Genomic DNA, 20,424 nt, shown 5'->3' with positions numbered 1-20,424 from the left:
GCCTTTATTCCTGGTGAATCCTTCCCAGCTGAGGTGGGATCGGCCCTTGCTGGCTGCAGCCTGTCCTCCCAGCAGCAGAAGGCAGCTTCCCCTTACTGTTAAATATAGTAAACTCCAAGTTTCTCTTCAAAGAACCAGTATGTCAGTATGTTCAACTCTCTTATTCTTTGTTCTCCATTTTAAAGTTTAACTTCCTGGTTCTCTTTGCCCCCTCACCCCTAGTTTCAGTAAACAACCTTTTCCACCAGTTCTAATCAGTAGTTCACATCTGTTCCCCTGGTCACCTGCTCCGTCCTGAGTCACCCCTGGTCACCTGCTCTGACCTGAATTATCCTGAGTCACCTGTTTTGTAACCACCTTTCTCGCCAAACTACTCACCACGCCACTCTGGCTGGCACCCCTGCTCTCTTTAAAAAAGACAGTTGGAATCAGCTTAGACTGTGCGATCCAACCCTAGCCAATAGGGGAACAGCACAGCAGCAGGGGCTACCTGCGTCAGGAATAAGAACCCTTTCCCCTCCCTCGTTCAGGCTGCTCTCACCATTGCTCCATCCGCACATTGCACCCCTCCACAGAAGTAAAATTGCCTTGCTGGGAAGATTCTTTGAGTGCTGGTTCTTCTTTTCGGCACCGAGGAACAAGCATTTGTCTCTAACATTACCAAGTTTAAATAAATGTGAGATTTCTCTTCGTGGTCCAGCTGCCCAATGTTGATGATCTTGGGAAACTGTTAAAACAGCCACACTCTTGAAAACTGTCTTTCCCGACAGCTTCCCTGCCAGTCAAGCTGCAAATTGGCCCAGGGCTGTCGGCACAGCAGCATCTGCCAAGGAACCAGAGGGTTTCCTGGACTTCCTCTCCTACAGTGGAGAAGCCGTGTGATGGGGACATAGGAAACAGGGTGGAAGTGAGTGAATAAGCACAGAGGATGTGCTGCCCTCTCTGAGGGGCCCTGTGGGGCGACAGGTTTGATGCTCTTGCTGACAGTGATGACCCAGGATCAGGTGAGGCTGTGCCTGGGGATCTGCGGCTCCTGGATCTCTCTTGGCCTTGCTCTATAGGAATTACTTTGTCATCAGAGGAGTCAGTGGGGTCTGGACAAAGGTGACTGCATCAGACAGCCAGCTCTTTGTGGGAGGGGGAGGGATTTCATGCTCAGCTCGCATGTGGAGCCAGGCCATCTGTGTTCAGGGATTTGCGGAGCGTGTTGGGGCTCAGGGAGGTCACAAGGCCACCGTGGCAGCTGTTCCTTGGGTGGGAGGCTGGTGTTGTGCCAGGTAAAGAAAAATCGCCTGTGACCTAGCACCTCTGGTGTCCTCAGTCCTCAGAGAGCACTTAGGGGGCCAGGGATCCTTTTTTTTTTTTAAATCAAGATGAAATTCATATAATATACACTAAGGCTTTTAAAGGGTACACTTTGGTGATATTTAGTGTATTCATAATGTTGTGCAAGCCCCAGGTCTGTCTAATTTCAAAACTTTGTCCTCACCCCCTAAAACCTCCCTGAACCTGAAACTGAACAGCAGGTTCACTGCTCTCACCGCATGCAGAGTCCAATTAACAAGAGTGAGTTCTGGTATAAAGAAAGTGGTTTATTCCGAAGCCAGTTTAGGGGAAGAGGCGTCTTGTCTTTAAATGTGCCACTTCACTTTCAGAGCACAAAGTGGGCACTTTTAAAAGGCAGGGGAGGGAACAAGCAATGGTGAAGGGTCCATGCTAGCTCTGATGCCTTCCCTACTGGTTGGTCGGGCTGGTGACTGCTGGCACCTTCATGGGCAGGCAACCTCCTGGAGGGGGAAAGTTTCATATCGGGCTTGCTTTGCTTTGTAAATCCACTTGTAACTCCCCAGACTTGTTTTGGAGTAGATAATCAAAAGAACTTGCCCTGTAGGGAGAGGCTGGTGAAGGGGGAGGTAAAAGGCTGTATCTGCATTGCTTTTTCTTTTCTTTCTTTTCTTTCTTTTTTTTTTTTCATTGAGATGGAGTCTTGCTCTATCGCCCAGGCTGGAATGCAGTGGCACGATCTCAGCTCACTGCAACTTCTGCCTCTGGGGTTCAAGTGATTCTCCTGCCTCAGCCTCCTGAGTAGCTAGGATCACAGGTGTGTGCCACCACTCCCAGCTAATTTTTGTATTTTTAGTGGAGACCGGGGTTTCACCATGTTGGCCAGGTTGGTCTTGAACTCATTACCTCAGGTGATCCACCCGCCTCAGCCTCCCAGAGTGCTAGGATTACAGGCATGAGCCACCACTCTCGGCCTGTATTTGCATTTCTAAAGGGCTAAGTAGGAAGTGGGGAACTGGGGGAATAAGAAAAGAAGAGAGAGAAAAAAATAATTAAACCATCTCTTAGAAAAATGGGGGCTACAAATCCAGAGTAATCACTCCCCAGTCCTCTCCGCCATCCCCGGTTAACCTGGAATTTGCTGTCCCTGTGGGTCTGCCAGTCTGGATGGAGCATTCACAGGTATCCTGAGCCCAGGCTTCTAGGTTGCAGGTGAGCTGCTTTCCCAAAAAAGGAACCTCTTTTCCCCAGCCAAGCACCTACCCATTTCAGTCAAGGTCCCAACCAGAAAGCAGCAAACAGCAAGCACAGTAGCCTAAGAATCTTGGTCCCTTTGAAGTCCCAGTAATGGGACTTGATCTGGGATTCTTACTGTTCTTTTAAGAATAGTCCCATGTACAAATCACCTGAGGTCAGGAGTCCAAGACCAGCCTGGCCAACATGGCGAAACCCCACCTCTACAAAAAATACAAAAATTAGCTGGGCATGGTGGCAGGTGCCTGTAATCCCAGTACTCAGGAGGTTGCAGTGAGCCGAGATTGCGCCACTGCACTCCAGCCTGGGTGACAAGAGCAAAACTCCATCTCAAAAGAAAGAAAGAAAGAAAGAAAACTCATGTAGTGAGCAGGCGCTTGGTTTGGGGCTCAGGAGCCCTGAGCTGTGGCTGGCGCGGGTGCTGGTACCAGCAGAGGGTGAGATGGGTTCTGATGCTGCCAGGCCCACCTGGGGCCTCCTTCCACCTTTCCTAGATCTCCTCGTCCAATTGTGTCCCTTTTCCATCTCTGTCTGCACTGTCATCTGGTCCCCAACATGGCTCACAGCCCAGCTGCATGGGGAACTGGCTGTAGCCACCTCAGAGCCCAGGCCTCCTACCACTGACACTCAAGCCTTAGCCAGCCTCTTCTTCCTTCCTCCTCCTCTGAGGGATTGTGGCCTGAGTCTCAAACTACCACGGTTTTTTGAGCCAACTGAGGGTGCGCCCGGGAGAAACACAAGTCTCAGAAGCATCTGTGGCTGTGTTCTTCAAAGAGGTTCTCAGGAGATTTAGTATTTATACATTTTCCTTACAAGAAGGGGGGCAGGTTGGCACTGAGGCAAATGACGACATCCTTGGGAGACTTCAGTGCCCAGTAAATCTACATTTGACATAAGATAGGTGAACATTTGAAGAAAAAGGGAATAGAGGAGGCAACGTCTCAGGGAGGGGTGAAGGATCTTGTCTTTTTTGGGTGCTTGGGAAGATAAGCTGTGCTTGGGAAGGACCTTGTCTTTTGAAAGGACTGGTTTCTGTTTAGCCCATAGGGTAGAAAGCCTAATGACTGGCAGTGAGGAATGGGGTATAATGAGGTGTGTCCCATCTCCATCTGTTGTAGCTGTGAACTCAGCTTCCAAGGTTTCTCTGGGATTCTCTTGGCCAAGAAATGGTCCATTCAGTCAGTTGGGGGCTTACAATTTTATTTTTATTTCTCACTTCTGAACAATCTGTGGATGTGCATAGGGTCCTGGGAATGTCCAATTGTTTTCTGTCAGGTATGGGGTCAGAGATTGAGCTGCCTGATGCCACAGAGCTTAGGCCTCGTGTTTCAGGGAAGGCAGCGGGAAGCAGGGTCTCTGTCTCTTGTTCTCTCTCACACATGTGCTTCCCGAAACAGAAGATGAAGAGGAATGCAGCCTTTGCCACACGTCCGTCTCTGTCTGCGGATGCGTGTACTCCTTCCATGAGCCTTGAGTGAGCCCCTCATGGTTGGGGGCCTTGTATCTTTCATGCTTATTTCCCCAGCATCTCACACAGTGCTGGGCATGTAGCAGTGTTCAGTGAACAATAGGATGAAGTCAGTAAAAGCTTTTTGCTTCAAGATTAAAGCTACACGTGCATAAATCAATGGGCATTGGCCAAATGTAGGTCATATCTAGCCTAAGATGGGATCATGAGATTGCTTTCTCATATACTGTGGTCATTAAGACAGCAAAATAACTGGCCAATCAATTAATAATTAAATTTTTAACTAGAAGACATCTGCAGGCATGCATCTGCCGAGTCAGAGCTGTGATCCTTAAAAAGCTAAAGTGATTTAAGCCACGTAATTAAGTTGTCACAGGAAAGGAGATACCAAGCCAAAGTTGCTTGAGCTGGTTGGAGGGGGTGACCAACCGACCCAGGCTGCCAGGGACTGAGGGGTTCCAACGACATGATGCTTCCTGTTTAAAACCAGGACAGTCCTGGGAAAAACCGGGACAAGTTGGTTGCTTTGTTGTTAGGCCACATGTCAGGGTCCCACGTGCTACAGGTTGGGGAAGCGACAGATGAAATAGAGTGTGTTCAGAGGAGGGAACTGGGGCAGTGAGAGCCATGGAAATCATCGTGAGGGCTGTGCAGGGAATAGGGATGTTTAGGCAGGAACAGAGACAACTCAGGGGAAAATAGGCTACATTTCCTCCAAATCTGTAGGATCATCATGTTACTGATGGAGGGTGTCCAGGTTCTTGGCGTCTTGAATAAAGAATTGGACAAAATACATAAACAAAGCAAGGAAAGAATGAAGCAACAAAAGCAGAGATATATTGAAAATGAAAATGAAAGTATGCACCACAGGGTGGGGGCGGGCCTGAGCGTGGGGGCTCAAGAGCCCCATTACAGAATTTTCTAGAGGTTTCCACTGGTCACTTCGTGTACACCCTATGTAAATGAAGAGGATGAAGTAAAGTTACAGAGTCATTTACTTGGTGTATGCCCTCTGTAAATGGAAAGGATATTTCCTGTCATAGCTGAAGTGTTTCCAATTGATTTAGTTCTAGGAAGTCAGCATGAATCGGCCTTATGTTTTCTTCTTCCAGGCCCTATTCTCCTGCCTCCATCGTACATGAAAGGGAGAGGCTTAGTCATCCTAGCTGAAGAGGAATGAATTAAGATCAGCAGGTAGAATTCAGCTTGATAAAGGAGGACCTTCCTAGCAATTAGGGCTGAAAATAGCGCAAGAGGCTGCTTCGTGAGGGAGTGAGCTCTTAGTCTCCGGAGGGCTCCCATGAATTTACATCAGGGATATCTGAGAATAGATTATTGAAAGGAGATGAAAGGTAGTCCAGGTGATCGAAGGATTTATTTTATGACCATGTCTGAGGAGTAAGAAATGACTGAGATGAGGGTGACCAGAAGGCCCTACAGGGCAGCGGACATCTGTGCTGGTCTCAGAGGAATCGAAAGAAAACTGCAGGAGGACTCGGGGGTGAGGAGGCAGAGATGTTTAGGGCAGGTAGTAGCTTCCTAGGGCTGGTATAACCAGGTGCCCCAAACTGGTGGCTGAGAATAACTTATCCTGCCACAGTTCTGGAGGCCAGAAGCCGAGAGCAAAGTGTTGACAGGGCTGGTTCCTTCTGGGGCTGTCAGGGAGAGTCTGCTCCAGGCCTCTCTCAGAGCTGTAGGTGGTTTGATGTCAGCCTTTGACATCCCTCGGCTTCTAAGTGCATCACCACAGCCTCTGCCTTCACTCACCTGGCGTTCCCCCCGTGTGTGTCCGTATTCAAATCTCCCTATCAGATGTGGAGTCACCTAATGACTTTACTTGAACTCAAAATCCTTAGTAAAAACCCCATCTCCAAGCAAGGTCACACTCTCAAGCACTGGGGGTGAGGACTCCAACATAGCTTTTCTTTGGTTGGGGGAGCACAATTCAGCCCATAATAGGGCAGGATTAGTAGACCAATTTGGACAGAGCAGAATGCTTGAGTAGTTTAATAAGGGAAGTAAGGTTGGAAAGAGCATTTCAGGCTCCACTCCTGGAGTCTGTCCATCCCTGTAACTAAGGTGTTGCAGACGAATCAGCTGGTTTTCCATACACAGGAGGTATAGAAGTAACCACAGGAAGGGATCAAAGCGCCCTCTGTGAGGATAAAGCCCCCATAGACTGGATCAGCCTGAATTTCTGTTTCAAAGGTCAGAAGTCCTACTCAAATTAGGTTAAGAAAAATGTAAAGAAATTCAGGCTCACATAAGCGAAAATTCCAGGGGCAGGTCTGACTTTGGCTTCAGGCAAGAATAGATCTAACATTTCAGGGCCTTCGTGTGGAGGTCGGGGCTCCCCCTGTCACTAACTTGCAGACTGGCAGGTTGGCCACAAACACCTCCCACTCACATCCTACCCTCCGAGGGCTCCAGCAGAAGAGACTGTGCTCCTGCAAGCTCTGTGAGAAAACTCATCTGATTGGTCTGGCTTGGGTCCTGGGATCATCTCTGAGCCAGTGCCCAGCTGAAGGAAGGAAGTGTGTTCCTGAGTCGCAGGCTCACACTTGCATATCTGAAGCACCTGGAATAGATTCCCCACATGAGTGTTACTGGAAAGGGGTCCCAATTCAGACCCCAAGAGAGGGTTCCTGGGCCTCAGGCAAGAAAGAATTCGAGATGAATCCATAGAGTAAAGTGAAAGCAAGTTTATTAAGAAAGTAAAGAAAAAAAGAATGGCTACTTCATAGGCAGAACAGCGGCATGGGCCACTCAGCTGCTTCTATTTATTATTACTTCTTGATTACACGCTAAACAAGGGGTGGGTTATTAATGAGTTTTCTGGGAAAGAGGGAGCAATTCCTGGAACTGAGGGTCCATCCATTTTTAGACCATATAGGGTAACTTCCTGATCTTGCCATAGCATCTGTAAACTGTCATGGAGCTGCTGGGAGTGCCTTTAGCATGCTAATACATTATAATTAGCGTATAATGAGCACTGAGGACCACCAGAGGTCACTCTTGTTGCCATCTTGGTTTTGATGGGTTTTCCCGACTTCTTTACTGCAACCGGTTTTATATAAGCGGGGTCTTTATGACCTGTTCCTTGTGCCAGCCTCCTATCTCATCCTGTGACTTAGAGTGCCTAACTTACTGGGAATGCAGCCCAGCAGGTCTCAGCCTCATTTTCCGCAGCTCCTATTCAAGATGGAGTCGCTCTGGTTCAAACAACTCTGACAGGAGGAAGGGCTTCTCCTGTCCACAGAAGGAAGCGGGCGATAGCTGGCTTAGATGACTCACTGGCTCTGTCTATCGACTCTGGGCTCGATCCTCACTCATCGCTTACCTAAGTGCTGGGCTCCTAATAGGGAGGGTCTCAATAAAACTTTGCCCAATCAGAACAAATGGACAAGTAAGGGAGTATTTGTTCAAAATGTGGGTGACTGGAAGTTGTGAAGTTCTGAGACAGTTCAGGAAAAGGTACCCAATACCTTTCAGAAGCCGGATTAGCCTTGAGGAAGGAAGAATGTTGCCAAACACAGAGCTCTTTTGTATTTAGGGCTCTCAGTTTTTCTTCAATCCTTTTTGAGAACCTTGAAGGCATAATTTGTGTTTCAAAACAAAAGGGACTTTAAAGTCCTTTGAAAAGACGCCTCCCCCACCCCCCACCGACGTTTCGGGCGTGTTGAATAGCTCTTAGATAACAGCCTGCTAGTAAGTTAGGTGTAAATGAATGCAAAATACGTGTTTTACCTTGCTTTGAAACTGGCAGGTTTGGAAATCAAGGGGAAGGCAGCTTGCCCAAGGCGTGGTCAGCCTCCACTCCCAAAAGGAAAGGGCTTGAGAAATAAATCACTGAGGCATCTGGCTAAGCCTGAATGGCTTTGCTTTCTTGTTTGGACAAAATGCCAGTTGTACTCCCACGTTATTTCCCTTCCCATAACAGTTATTTGTTTGTAATCGCATGACTGGAAAACCATTTGTGAATATTAAAGCTGTATTTTCAGTGCTTGAGTCTATATGTGATTTTTAACTTATTGCAAGTGGCCTCTGTTCTCAAGGGTGAAGCCAGTCTTTAAGTGAACCTTGATCAGTTTGGGTATGGTGCTCGTGACCTGTGGCTGTGGGGATGCAGGCACAGGGCTGGCTCAGTTGATGGCAGATGTATGTAACACGTGCTGAGTATTCTCAAACTGTGAATGTCTACAGAGCCAGCTGGGATCCTGTTGCAGTGTGGTTTCTAATTCAGTAGATCAGGGCTGGATCTAGCGAAGAGCCAATGCTACTGGTCTGTGGACCACAGTTGTTGGCACAGATCTGGCCTCGCTGCTCCACGTACCACAGAGTGCTCATCCGCCCACTGCCCTCACTGCCTCTAGAGTGGCCCCGGGAGCCACTGGGTTAAACAGACAGCTGCATGGTTCCCACATTGCTCACACGGTTTCTAGGGCTGCGGGTTCTCTGCATTGGAGGGAGCGCTGAACAGAGCAGGAAATGCACCACATTTCCAGTGTCATCTTCCTGACGGAGATGTCACTAGGCTGGCTGGGGGACCTCAAGGCAGATGGAGTGGTCCGTTCACGGCTGCCCTCCTTCTTGCTCTTGCTCCTCCCTGTCCTATCCTCTCTTCTCTGTGTTCTTGGGTTTTGTAATTATATAAACCATACACACTTATAGGAATGCAGAGAGGGAGTCAATTTATATGGAAGGGAATCAAGTGAAGAGCAGACATGGCCTCCCTGACCCCCGAATCCCAGTCCCCAAAGGTCAGCTCTGTTAACACATTCTGATTATATCCGCTAGGGTGCTTCAGCTCCCACAGCAGAAACCCCAGTTCCCACTGGCTTAGCTGCAAAGGGGGGTCTTTATCTTGTCCAAAGTTGGGCTCTGGGGTTGGTTGATTTAGTTGTTCTTAGTGTTACTGGAGTTCTCTGACTTCTACTGTGGGTCATCTACACCACAGAAGTCATCCTGAGGCTAGTTCTTCTTGAGGTCAGATGGCCATAGTAGCAAGTGGGCAGCGTGCTTCTGCATTCTTACTGCTGGGGAGAGATTGTTACTCAATCCTCCTCTGTGTCAATCAAGTCCTTCCCTTCAATCTGGATCAATGACAGTGGCCAGTAGATGCTGTGTTCTGACTGGCCAGTCATGTTGGAGCCCTGGAGCTGGGGACTTGAGATCTTCCTAGAAGTGGGAAAAGGGGATTCCCAAACATAGGGCTTTTTTAGGAAGGAAGGAAGGGGAATGAATACTGGGTAAGGGGCTTATAGGGTCCACATCTTTCCAGAAGTCTCCATGCATATGTGTGGAGTCTTGATATTCATTCATTTATTTATGTAGTGCTGACAGCTTGCTGGGTGCATAGATTTGTCCCATCTATGCTAACAATAAACCATTGAGAGAGGTACCATTCTTTTTCTTGTTCGTGGGTAAAAAACCAAGTCAAACACTGTGCAAGTAACTTGCCCACTTACATACTCATACGGCATGTAAGTAGAAGAGCGGCGATTTGAACCCAAGTATTCTGGCTCCACACTCTTAACCACTGGGTAATTCGGACTCCTAAGTTGCTTCCTGTAGTTTGGTTTTCTCATCTCTGAACCAACCTTAGAAGCTAGAGATTGGACTGCACTGTCCCTGCAGTCCCCATGTGTCTCTAACAGAGATGCCATGGGAGATAGAAGGATGGGAGTGAATTCAAAATCATGTTTCTGTCCCTAGATCCTAATAACTATTATCACCGCCGGAACGAGATGACCACTACTGATGACTTGGATTTTAAACACCACAACTATAAGGAAATGCGCCAGGTAAGACCCAGATCACAAAGCCTCATGCCAGGAATTCGTCAGAAAAAGCAACATATTATGTGTCCATAAGCGCTTACATTTTTTTTTCCAGAAGTTGATGATTAGGGATCTGAATGATCATTTGATATGCTGAAGACACATTAAATGCTTGTCGTTTCAAGATTCGGGTTTCGGTTGCCCGGGGGAGGGTTTCTTGGTTGGCGGTTTTTTGAACCCCATTTGAATCCAGGTTCTTCTCAGTTAATTACTCTAGATCTTAAGAATTATTGTGATTTTGAGTGCTATTTAAGGATGTTGGTCAGATGCAGAGTGGAAGAAGAAAAAGGATCTAGGATAACACGATAATAATAGCAGAAAATATTCACATAGGACCAACTTATGTACATGACTGTGTTCGTTCCTAATAACTCTAGAAGGGTAGGGACTGTTGTTATTGTTATTTGCAGATGGGAAAACAGCACTGAGAGACTATAGCACTACCCCTTATTATTCAGATTCTCAGAGTTTCAATCTTGGTTGCACATTGGAATCACCTGGGGAAATTTGTAAAGCTAGTGATAATTGAGCCCCATCTCAGGCCAGTTAAAGTAGAATCCTTAGGGGACAGGAGCCTGGGGATCCAGATTTTTAAATCCTCTTTTTGTGATTCTGCTGTCCAGCCAGGTTTCAGAACTACTGGTTGATAGCTTCATATCTCTTAGTATTGTTAGAAAGAAAAGACAATCCCAGATGAGATTTTTCCCCAGATTTAATTATAGAAACCCAGTAGTTCTGAGCTTTTGACAGCATTTGCATACTGAGTGCAGAAGGGGGAAGGGACAGGGTGTTTATTAGGACAAGCTAAAAAGGCAGTACCTACGCTAAGTGCGGTGCCTATGAAATCCTGTTCTGCGCCCACCCCCAGCAGGTGCTAGAAAGCATGGGGAGGAGCTGGCAAAAGAGAAATCCTTAGAGAGCTAAGAATCTGAAGAGACAGAACATGCAGAAATGTCCTTCTGAATACATTTACAGAACAAGGATCCACCAAGGGCAAATTAACATGGCTCAAAGGGAGGGCTTGTAGGTGCCAAGGGAGGGGAGCAGCCATCCAGTACAAATGTGGAAGATGTTTCTGAGGTCAGAGTAATTAAGTGGAGCTCCAATCCCATGGAATGAACAAGCCTGGTTTGTCTTGATGTAATCTAACTTGAGATACTCACACAGCTTCCAGACACCTGTCAGCACAGACTTAGAGGTGGGATGTGCTAAGAAATTTTCTTGCTGTCTTGCTCTTCAGAAATCAAGATAATGTGTTTGGACTTGAGGGCTGTGAATCATCCCTGCTGCTCTACATTTTTGGGGTATTTATATGGCTCTGCTCGCCATTCCATTTTATGGAGCACTGATGTGTTAACTCCGCTTTGCTCACTGGACGTCTCAGCACAGCTTCTTGAGCTCAGAAATGAGACAGATATCAACTCAGTGCAATTAATGTCAAAAGCAATAAATCTAAATGCATTTAAAATGAGTGACTTGCACAGAGACTTTAGGTAGCTGTTATCTGTAAATAGTTGTCTTGCGTGGAGACTTGGGGCTCTTTTCTCACAAGGAGAGCAAGCGGAGTATGCTTCATTACCCTAGGCAACTCTGATCACTACTGGAGCCAAGAGGGACCTTTGGAAAATCAGTGCAGCCCCCTCAGGTGGCACTGGAAGACCCCTGTGAGATCCCACAGCTCAGCAGTTATCAACTAGAGACTGTCCGGGAGAGCACCTATCAATCCTGAAGAGTCTTCAAGCCAGAAATGATTTGCCATTTGGATTCCTGGCTCCTGGGGATGGGAAAGAAGTCAACGTTTTGAGCAATTTCCCCATATGGAGTCTGCTAGGTTGCTGCAGAAATCTTTCTCCCTCGGGAAAAACTTGTTCATTTTTCCTACTATTGAAAGAGACATTTACAACAAACCAAAAAAATGAGAAACAGAAGCAGGAAGCAAGAAGTGAAAATAGAAAACCTTATTGCATTGTACGAGGAAGATAATGAGGGGACATGTGACTCTTTTATGCAGACAGCACTGACTTGCAAGGCACAGTTCCAGGCAGAGGGGAGCTGCAGGTGGTTGGGTGGAGAAAGGAGGAGGAGAGGAAGGAGAAAGTCCTGACATTGACACTATAAGGCGGAGAAAGGGAATTGTTCCAAGAAAATACGGAGGACCTTCATAGCATATGTTGCAATTTATTCTTGCTTAGTTGCTGGTTTACGTGTACATTGCCTGTCTCCCTCACTTGGGGCAATGAGGGAAGAGACCCTGTCATTTTACCATCCATAGTGTGCACTTGATCAAGGTGTGTATTTGAGGTCCTTACAGTCATCGGGGATGGGAGAGAGAAGGGAGCCATCTGCTTGGCCTTGGTTTGGGAGGCTTTGGTTGCAGAGGGGGTCAGCTGTCATCCAACGTGAGTGGCTGGCACTGCCAGGCAGGGGTGGAGGGAGGGTGCTCTGAGTAGAGAGGACAGCAAGAGTGAAGGCATGAGGTCAGAGCCGACAGGTGTGTTCTGTGACAATTTGCAGGTAGCTGGGAGGAGGCTGGTCCTGAGTGCCAGGAGAGGTTTTTATCCTGACGTGGAGGTCTGTGGAGGTTCTTTAGGTGCACAGAGCTGTCTTTCTGGAAGTTGTATGGAGGGCTGGCCCCTGGGCCTGAAGAAGGTTGAGAAGAGAGGCATTTCTGAGGCAGGCTGCCCAGTGGAGGTCACCTATTGGAGTGAGTTGGGGAGAGAGAGGGGCCTGGTGTGCTTCTGTGGAGAAAAGGAAGAAGTGATTTTGAGGACAAGGTTAATGACCTTCTTTGGTTTGGTCACAGTGTTGTCAGGTCCCAAACGCCCAGGAAGTACTGGCTGACGGCCCATATGTAGACAATGTGATGTGGATAGAAAAAAGTAACATAGGCAGACATGGGCTGGAAGGCAGCCATCTAATGACATTGATTTCCAGGGCACCTAAGGATGGCTTGGGGACATCAGGCTGTGGGGACCATGGCTGACCCACCCACTTGTACCACGCTCAACCTGACCCTGTGGGGACAGGAAGCCAGGGCAGAGCAGCAAGCCTGCACATTCAGATACACTCAACTCCTTTCCTTCGCTCTTCCCTTCTTCTGGAATTTCTTTTCCATTGGGCAAGGTGCGGTGCCTGTTTCTCAGGCAAATGAGGAAAGATGGCAGAAGAGAACTTTCCTCTTCCCTACTCTCCTCTTTAAAAAACAAACAAACAAACAAACAAACAAACCAAAACAAAACTTGCATTCACTGGATAAACAACATTGTGTCAGCATCAAATGCAAACCAAAAGCCTAAAGACAAATCCTCCACGAACCCACTACTCTAAAAAAAAGGCAGTTTTCATTTTCTCCCCATTTCCATGTGGTGTTTGAACTTCTGTATTCACAGAATTCCTACGGTTTTGATGAGAGGATAGTTACATCTTGGCCCTGTGTTTCTCAGCGAATATTGGATCATTAGCCATTTTCCATGCTGTCTTCATAATTGTGATAGTGAGGTTGCAGAATGTTCTGGTGAGTGGATGCATCATACTTTTCTCAGCTTCTTTCCTGCTGTGGAACATTTGGATATCTCCCAATTCATAACTTTTCATGAATACACAGACAAAGTATGAAACATGCCACAACAAGTGTCAGTGTGCATAACATTTTACCATCTTTATGAAAAATTTCCCTCTGATATTTTGCCAGAAATTGAGGCTCTTGATTCTCTCTCCTTCAGTAGAGAGTGAAGCAGCAGAACCTGGGATTCAGTAGACACCAGGATGCAAAGTTTATTTCTATCTCAGAGTTGGGGAAACAGAGTCTTGAAGAGACTAAGAGTCTTGCAAACCCTGGTACTTTCTAAGATGATGTTTCTCAACATTCTTTTTCATTACTACCCACCTAGGGAAAGTTTTTAGACTTCTTTTCTTTTCTTAATTATCCTCCCCTCATTATATTAAATATTAAGAAATAGGATTTTGCTAGATAGGGTTGAGCTTTGGGGGAACACAAAGCATCGTAATACTTAAGGCTTTTTTAGCCACAATTTTCAGCCCCTTGGGGTGATGTCATCCCTTTTGGGAATACATGCTCTAAGGTCATGGTGAAAATTCTATTCCTTACTCTGACTGAAATCATCAAGACCCAAACATTTACCACAAAGACTCAAACTCCAAAAAACCATCTTTGACCCCTCTCAAGAATAATTGTATTCCCTTACAAGAATTAATTGTGTTTAAACGGGAAACATCATTCCTGGGGATGTTCACGGTTGCCTTGCTGAGAAGAGCAGAGTGGACCACCACCCAGGTCTTTGATGGTGCTGGTAGCCACTGGAGAGATGCTTCCTGGCATTGCAGAGGGCCACTGTGCAGAGAGAATTGTAGAGAAACTTCACTGAGAAGAAGATTTTTCAAAGGCCCATGGTCTCATGTGGGAAAGATGCTTATGATACCATGGCACAGTGGCATGCACTTTGTTAACCAATACTGTGCCTTTGGTGGGAAAGTGTGGCTGCTATGAAAGTACAGTGATAGTGGGTAGAATATAAGGAGGTGATGCTGATGACTCATGGCCCAAGCATCTCCCCATGCCATAGCTAAATGTGCATCTCAAGGGAAGATGATGCACATCTTCTTCCAGTGTCAAGGTCGTGATCACTAGTACTGACAGCACATTTCTCCTGCAGCTAATTGGAAGGGGGTGGGGTAACAGTGAAGGAAGCCAGCCTGGGCTGAATGCTTGCATTCATTGCCTAGTTTGTGATGAGCCACCTGGCTTTATGTCCATAGAGCTAGTCACTGATCTCAGTGTAAGACAGTGAATTGCCTGCCAGATGGGATTTGCTAAGGTCAGTGCTGTTGGCTGAGAATGATTGCATCAGCAAGGACTAGTACATGGGGTCTCAAAGGAGATGGCAAGTATGCTATGGCCATCAGAATGGTCACAGTGTGCAGCCAATAAAATAAGCAGCAGGGATGTACTGGTTCTCATTTCTCTACTACACCTTCATGGACAGATAGGGGTGTGGGAAGAGCCCTGAGATGCCAAAGTCCTGGCTTCTCCTGCTCCCAGCTGGGTGACCCAGGGTAAATTATTCGATGACTTTCTGGGCCTTAGTCTCCAAGTCTGTAGAATGGGAAAAATCTTCTCTGCCTTCTCTACTTTACCCGCCAGTCATGATGATAAGACTTAGAAGAGAAATGGAGCGTATTCTTACTGTTCTTGTTAACACAATTGGTGATGTGATTACTGTGTCTTTTATTAAAACATGATGCTATTCATATGTGGCCCCCTGCTGTCCCTGCAGTGTCTGTCTTCATGGTGATGACTGTAGAAGCTACATGTCCTTTGCATGTTGCTTCTCCATTTATGATAGGTTTCTGTTGTGGAGTCTTTCTGTTAAGAGTCTTTGTAGCCAGCTTTCTCTCAGCTAAATATTGTGACACAAAGTGAGTTATCATAAAGGGAAGCCTGTTTTAACCCCTGGAGTAGTAAGAGAGTTAGACCCTGAATTCCAAGTCAAGGCTGCACCTGTCACCTCTCGTAGGCATGTCATCAAAGCCAAGCTATAGCAGCAGTAAATCTTCCCACTCCTTTAGAAACACTTCTTGATGCTCATTAAACCACTCTTCCCAGTCATTACAGAATGTTGTGTTATGAAAAGCATATGAAGCACACAGTCATATAACTCCAACGTATCATAAATTTTACATAATACCAATTTTCCAGTTCTAATAGATTTCAACCCACCATAAAATTTGCAACAGATTTGTTTATCTACACTTTACAAGGACATTTTATGGATAATTCAGTTGATCCGATTTTTTTGGCAGCTTGCTAGAAAGCATTCAGGTCCACACCGCCCCACTGTGGGCTATGCCCTTCCTCTGTCCTGTTCCAGCTCAGCTTTCAGAAGGCCACGGGCCTCCCTAATGGGCACCTGCCCACCGGCCACCCTGGCCAGGATGGCCTTCCTGTGTGTTTCTGCAGCACCTGGGCTTCCTTCCTGGTCTTTAACACATTGTCATGACAGTGTCCCTGGAGCCCTCTGGCCCCTACTGCATGGTCTGGTGCCTGGCTCAATAAAGAGATGCCCTTTGAATCAGATCTTCTTTCACTTGGGTATTGATAAACAAATTTAGCCTAGCAAATCACAGCTACTTGCAGTGAACTCACAGGTACTCGTTCAGTGACACGAGGCAAGGCAACCTCTAGGCAGAGGGTGTCTCTGGCCTTTGACCGTTAGGGTAGCCTTTTCTCCTATGACTTGCAGAGCCCTTGGTACCTCCTTTGGCCCCTGGTCTCATTTTCCCAGACCTCAGCTATCAGTGTGATGAGCTGACTAAAAAGGCAAAATTCAGAAAACAGCATGTATTTATTTCACTTCCTTGCTGAAGCCTGCTTTTCCTACCGTTTAACCCTATGATTCCTGTTGTCATGGTGACCCGGTGCTCTCCTTACTTAGTGGCAATGAACTGGGTCATTGCATGCCTCTTATTGGCTGTGTGCTGCAAGCTCCAGGAGGGAAGAAGCAGTGTGTATTTGCTCAACCCAACAATGTAGATGCTCATTAAATTATGAGAAAAAGTTGATATTAAGATATATTTATTTGGTCAGGCATAAAAGATAAAAGGCTGAGTCTGTCTCCACAATGATCTGCAGTGTAGTGAGTGGGCAATAAGAAAACAGGAAATCATAGTTAAAAAGTAATAACCACCACTGAGGGAGGTGAGAACCACAACCAGGGAGGTGAGAACCACAACAAAGGAAGTGATAACCACAACCAGGGGAGTGATAACCATGATGAGGGACCTGATGACCACAATGAGAGAGATAAAACCACAACCAGGGAGGCGATAGCCACAACCAGGGAAGTGATAGCCACAACCAGGAAGGTGATAACCACAACCAGGGAGCTGATAACCACAATGAGGGAGGTGGTGACCACAATAAGAGCAATATGAACCACAACCAGAGAGATGATAACCACAATCAGGGAAATGATAACCACAACCAGGGGAGTGATGACCACAGCGAGGGAGGTGATGATCACAGGGAGGTGAGAACCACAACAAGGGAGGTGGTGACCACAAACAAGAGAGGTGAGAACCACAACCAGGGAGGTGAGAACCACACCCAGGGGAATGAGGACCACAATGAGGGAGGTGATGACCACAACAAGAGCAATAAGAACCACAGCCAGAGAGATGATAACCACAACCAGGGGAGTAATTACTACACCCAGGGGAGTGATAACCACAACGAAGGAGGTGATGACCACAACCAGAGAGGTGATGACCACAACCAGAGAGGTGATAACCACAACCAGGGAGGCGATAACCACAACCAGGAAGGTGATAACCACGACCAGGGAGCTGATAACCACAATGAGGGAGTTGGTGACCACAATAAGAGTGATAAGAACCATAATCAGAGAGGTGATAACCACAATCAGGGTAGTGATAACCATGACCAGGGGAGTGATGACCACAAAAAAGGAGGTGATGAGCACAATAAGGGAAGTGATAGCCATGACCAGGGAGGTGATGACCACAACCCAGGAGGTGATAACCTCACCCAGGGGAGTGATAACCATGATCAGGAAGGTAACAACCACACCCAGGGAGGTGATAACTACACCCAGGGGAGTGATAACCAGAACAAGGCAGGTGCTGATCACAACCAGAGAGGTGATAACCACACCCAGAGAGGTGATAACCGCAACCAGGGAGGTGATGACCACAACCAGGGAGGTAAGAACCACAACAGTGAATGTGAGAACCACAACCAGGGTGGTGATAGCTATAGCAATAGAGGTGATAACCACAACCAGGGAAGTGATGACCACAATGAAGAAGGTGATGATCACAACCAGAGAGGTGATAACCACAACCAGGGAGGTGATAGCTATAATCAGGGAAGATGTCACCGTAACCAGAGAGGTGGTAATCACAACCAAGTATGTGATAGCCACAACCAGGGAGGTGACAGTCACAACTAAGGAAGGTGTATTACTTCATTCTCATGCTGCTATGGAGAAATACCTGAGACTGGGTAATTTATAAAGAAATAATTTTAATTGACTCAGAGTTCTGCATGACTGGGAAGGTCTCAGGAAACTTACACTAATGGCTGAAGGCACCTCTTCACAGGGCAGCAGGAGAGAGAATGAATGCCAAGTGAAGGGGGGAGCCCCTTATGAAACCATCAGATGTTGTGAGAACTCACGATCAGAACAGCATGAGGGAAACCACCCCCATGATTCAATTACCTCCCACCTGGTCCCTTTCATGACATGTGGGGATTATGGGAACTACAATTCAAGATGAGTTTTGGGTGGGAACACAGCCAAACCCTATCAGCAAGTATCTCAGTCCATTCATGCTAAAATACTGTAACCTGAGTAGCTTATAAATAACATAAATCTATTCAGAGTTCTAGAGGTGGGAATGTCCAAGATCAAGGTACTGGCAGATCTAGGGTCTGGTGAGGGCTCACTTTCTGGTTCACAGGGCCATCGATGTGCTGCTTTCTCACATGGCAGATGAGCAAACAAGCTCTTTTGGGCCTCTTTCATAAGGACACTAATCACCTCCTAGAGGGCCCAACTCTTCCTGCATTGGGGATTAGGTTTCAGCCTATGGATTCTGGGGGACATAAACATTTGGAGGATAACAGGAAGTGATAGCCACAACCAAGTGGTGCGGAAAGTATGGGACGGGGTGGGGGCAATGGCCAGGAGTTTCTTCCTAGGCGGGTGATGGTAGAGCAGGTGCTGGAGGGAAAGTAGGCATTATCTAGGACAGAGGGATATAAGGAGAGTGTTCTGGGTAGAGGCGATAGCAGCTGGGGTGTGCAGAATGTGGATGCACTTGGGAGGCTGTGGAGGAAAGCAAGAGGTTTCCGTCTTCTTGGGAGCTCTGTCCTTTTAGTGCATAGTCATCAATGCTTAGAGTTTTGGATTCACTTTGTTTTTCAGTTGATGAAAGTTGTGAATGAAATGTGTCCCAATATCACCAGAATTTACAACATTGGAAAAAGCCACCAGGGCCTGAAGCTGTATGCTGTGGAGATCTCCGATCACCCTGGGGAGCACGAAGTCGGTGAGAAGGGCCCCTCTGGGATGCTTGGCCCCTTCATCTTTGGTACCCATGTAAACAGTTAGGAAATTGTTTACCCTATGAGAAGATTCATGCCACAGGGCATCAGCTGTCCACACCACTGCTGTCTCACGTAGACAGATTCTGCACATGTTGGCTCTGTGAACCACTCATCTTATGATATGGACTATAGAATTATTTACACTGGAAATACCCATCTTCTCTCCAAAGGGAGCATATTTCATTCTCTCTCGTCCACCTCTGAGACCAACCACAACAGCCAAAGAAGAAAGTGGCTGAGGTGGGCAGAACAGAACTTCTTCCTCCTTCAGGATTCCCTGATCGTTAATGGCTCATATTAGAGGAGCTTCTCCCGCTTTTTAAAAAAATTCAATTCTATTTTTAGATATTTCCTGTTTTCAGCCATTTCCCATTCAGTCACTCCCCAGCCTGCACCTCTATAGGTCAGATGGGCTTCTTTGTTTCTCTTTTTGGTAAATCTGGGAGCTCTTTAGAAATCTGCTGATATCTAAGTACAAAGATTTGTCTGATTTCCTTGAACATTCATCAAAGTCTCAGGAGTTCCTCTCAGGAGGTTTTTTGTTTTGTTTTGTTTTAGATGGAGTTTTGCTCTTGTTGCCTGCTGGAGTGCAATGGCACAATCTCGGCTCATGGAGCCCTCTGCCTCCTGGGTTCAAGCAATTCTCCTGCCTCAGCCTCCTGAGTAGCTGGGATTACAGGCATGTGCCACCATGCCCAGCTAATTTTTGTATTTTTAGTAGAGACGGGGTTTCTCCATGTTGGTCAGGCTGGTCTTGAACTCCCGACCTCAGGTGATCCGCCTGCCTTGGCCTCCCAAAGTGCTGGGATTACAGGAGTGAGCCACTGCACCCGGCAGGTGTTTATTTCAAATAATAAAAACTTTATCTTCTGGTAAAATCACATTTCCTCAAAAGTAGCAGCTTTGCCAATGAGGGAAGGAAATGTGTTGTCAGCTTGAGCCCAACACTGATAAATGCCAGGCCCTAGTCCTTTCTGGCTGCTGTAACAAAATATCAGAGGTTGGGAAATTTATAAACAACAGAACTTTATTGCTCACAGTTCTGGAGGCTGGGAAGTCCAAAGTCAAAGCATGGGCAGATTCAGTGCCTGGTGAGGGCTGTTCCTCTTAAGACCCCTTCTTGTCTTACATGGCAGGAGCAGAAGGTCAAAAGTGCCTGGCTAGTTCTCTGGAACCCTTTTATAAGAGGAGTAATCTTTTCATCACTTCCTGAAGGGACCACCTCTTTTACTTATTTTTCCTTTTTTTGAGACGGTCTCATTCCGTCTCCCAGGCTGGAGTACAGTGGCATGATCTTGGCTCATTACAACCTCTGCCTTTTGGGCTCAAGCAATCTTCCCACCTCAGCCTCCTGAGAAGCTGGGACTGTAGGTGTGCATCACTATGCCCAGCTAATTTTTTTTTGTTTGTTTTTTGTAGAGTTAGGGTTT

At 46.7% G+C, this 20,424-nt stretch overlaps 1 protein-coding gene across 1 annotated transcript in view; it reads left to right on the top strand.

The window, feature by feature from the left end:
• The window catches only part of CPXM2 (carboxypeptidase X (M14 family), member 2), a 144,693-nt gene that overhangs the window by 100,109 nt on the left and 24,160 nt on the right, over positions 1 to 20,424 (top strand). The window contains exons 7-8 of the mRNA XM_011986413.1: positions 9,722 to 9,810; positions 18,813 to 18,936. Of these exons, the coding sequence (XP_011841803.1) occupies positions 9,722 to 9,810; positions 18,813 to 18,936 (213 nt within the window). The remainder of the gene's footprint in view (positions 1 to 9,721; positions 9,811 to 18,812; positions 18,937 to 20,424) is intronic.

Source organism: Mandrillus leucophaeus, unplaced genomic scaffold (genome assembly GCF_000951045.1).
Source record: "Mandrillus leucophaeus isolate KB7577 unplaced genomic scaffold, Mleu.le_1.0 Scaffold299, whole genome shotgun sequence".
Taxonomy (NCBI): Eukaryota; Metazoa; Chordata; class Mammalia; order Primates; family Cercopithecidae; genus Mandrillus; species Mandrillus leucophaeus.
The sequence above is the reverse complement of the archived record's forward strand: the minus strand, read 5'-3'. Positions and strand labels throughout refer to the sequence as shown.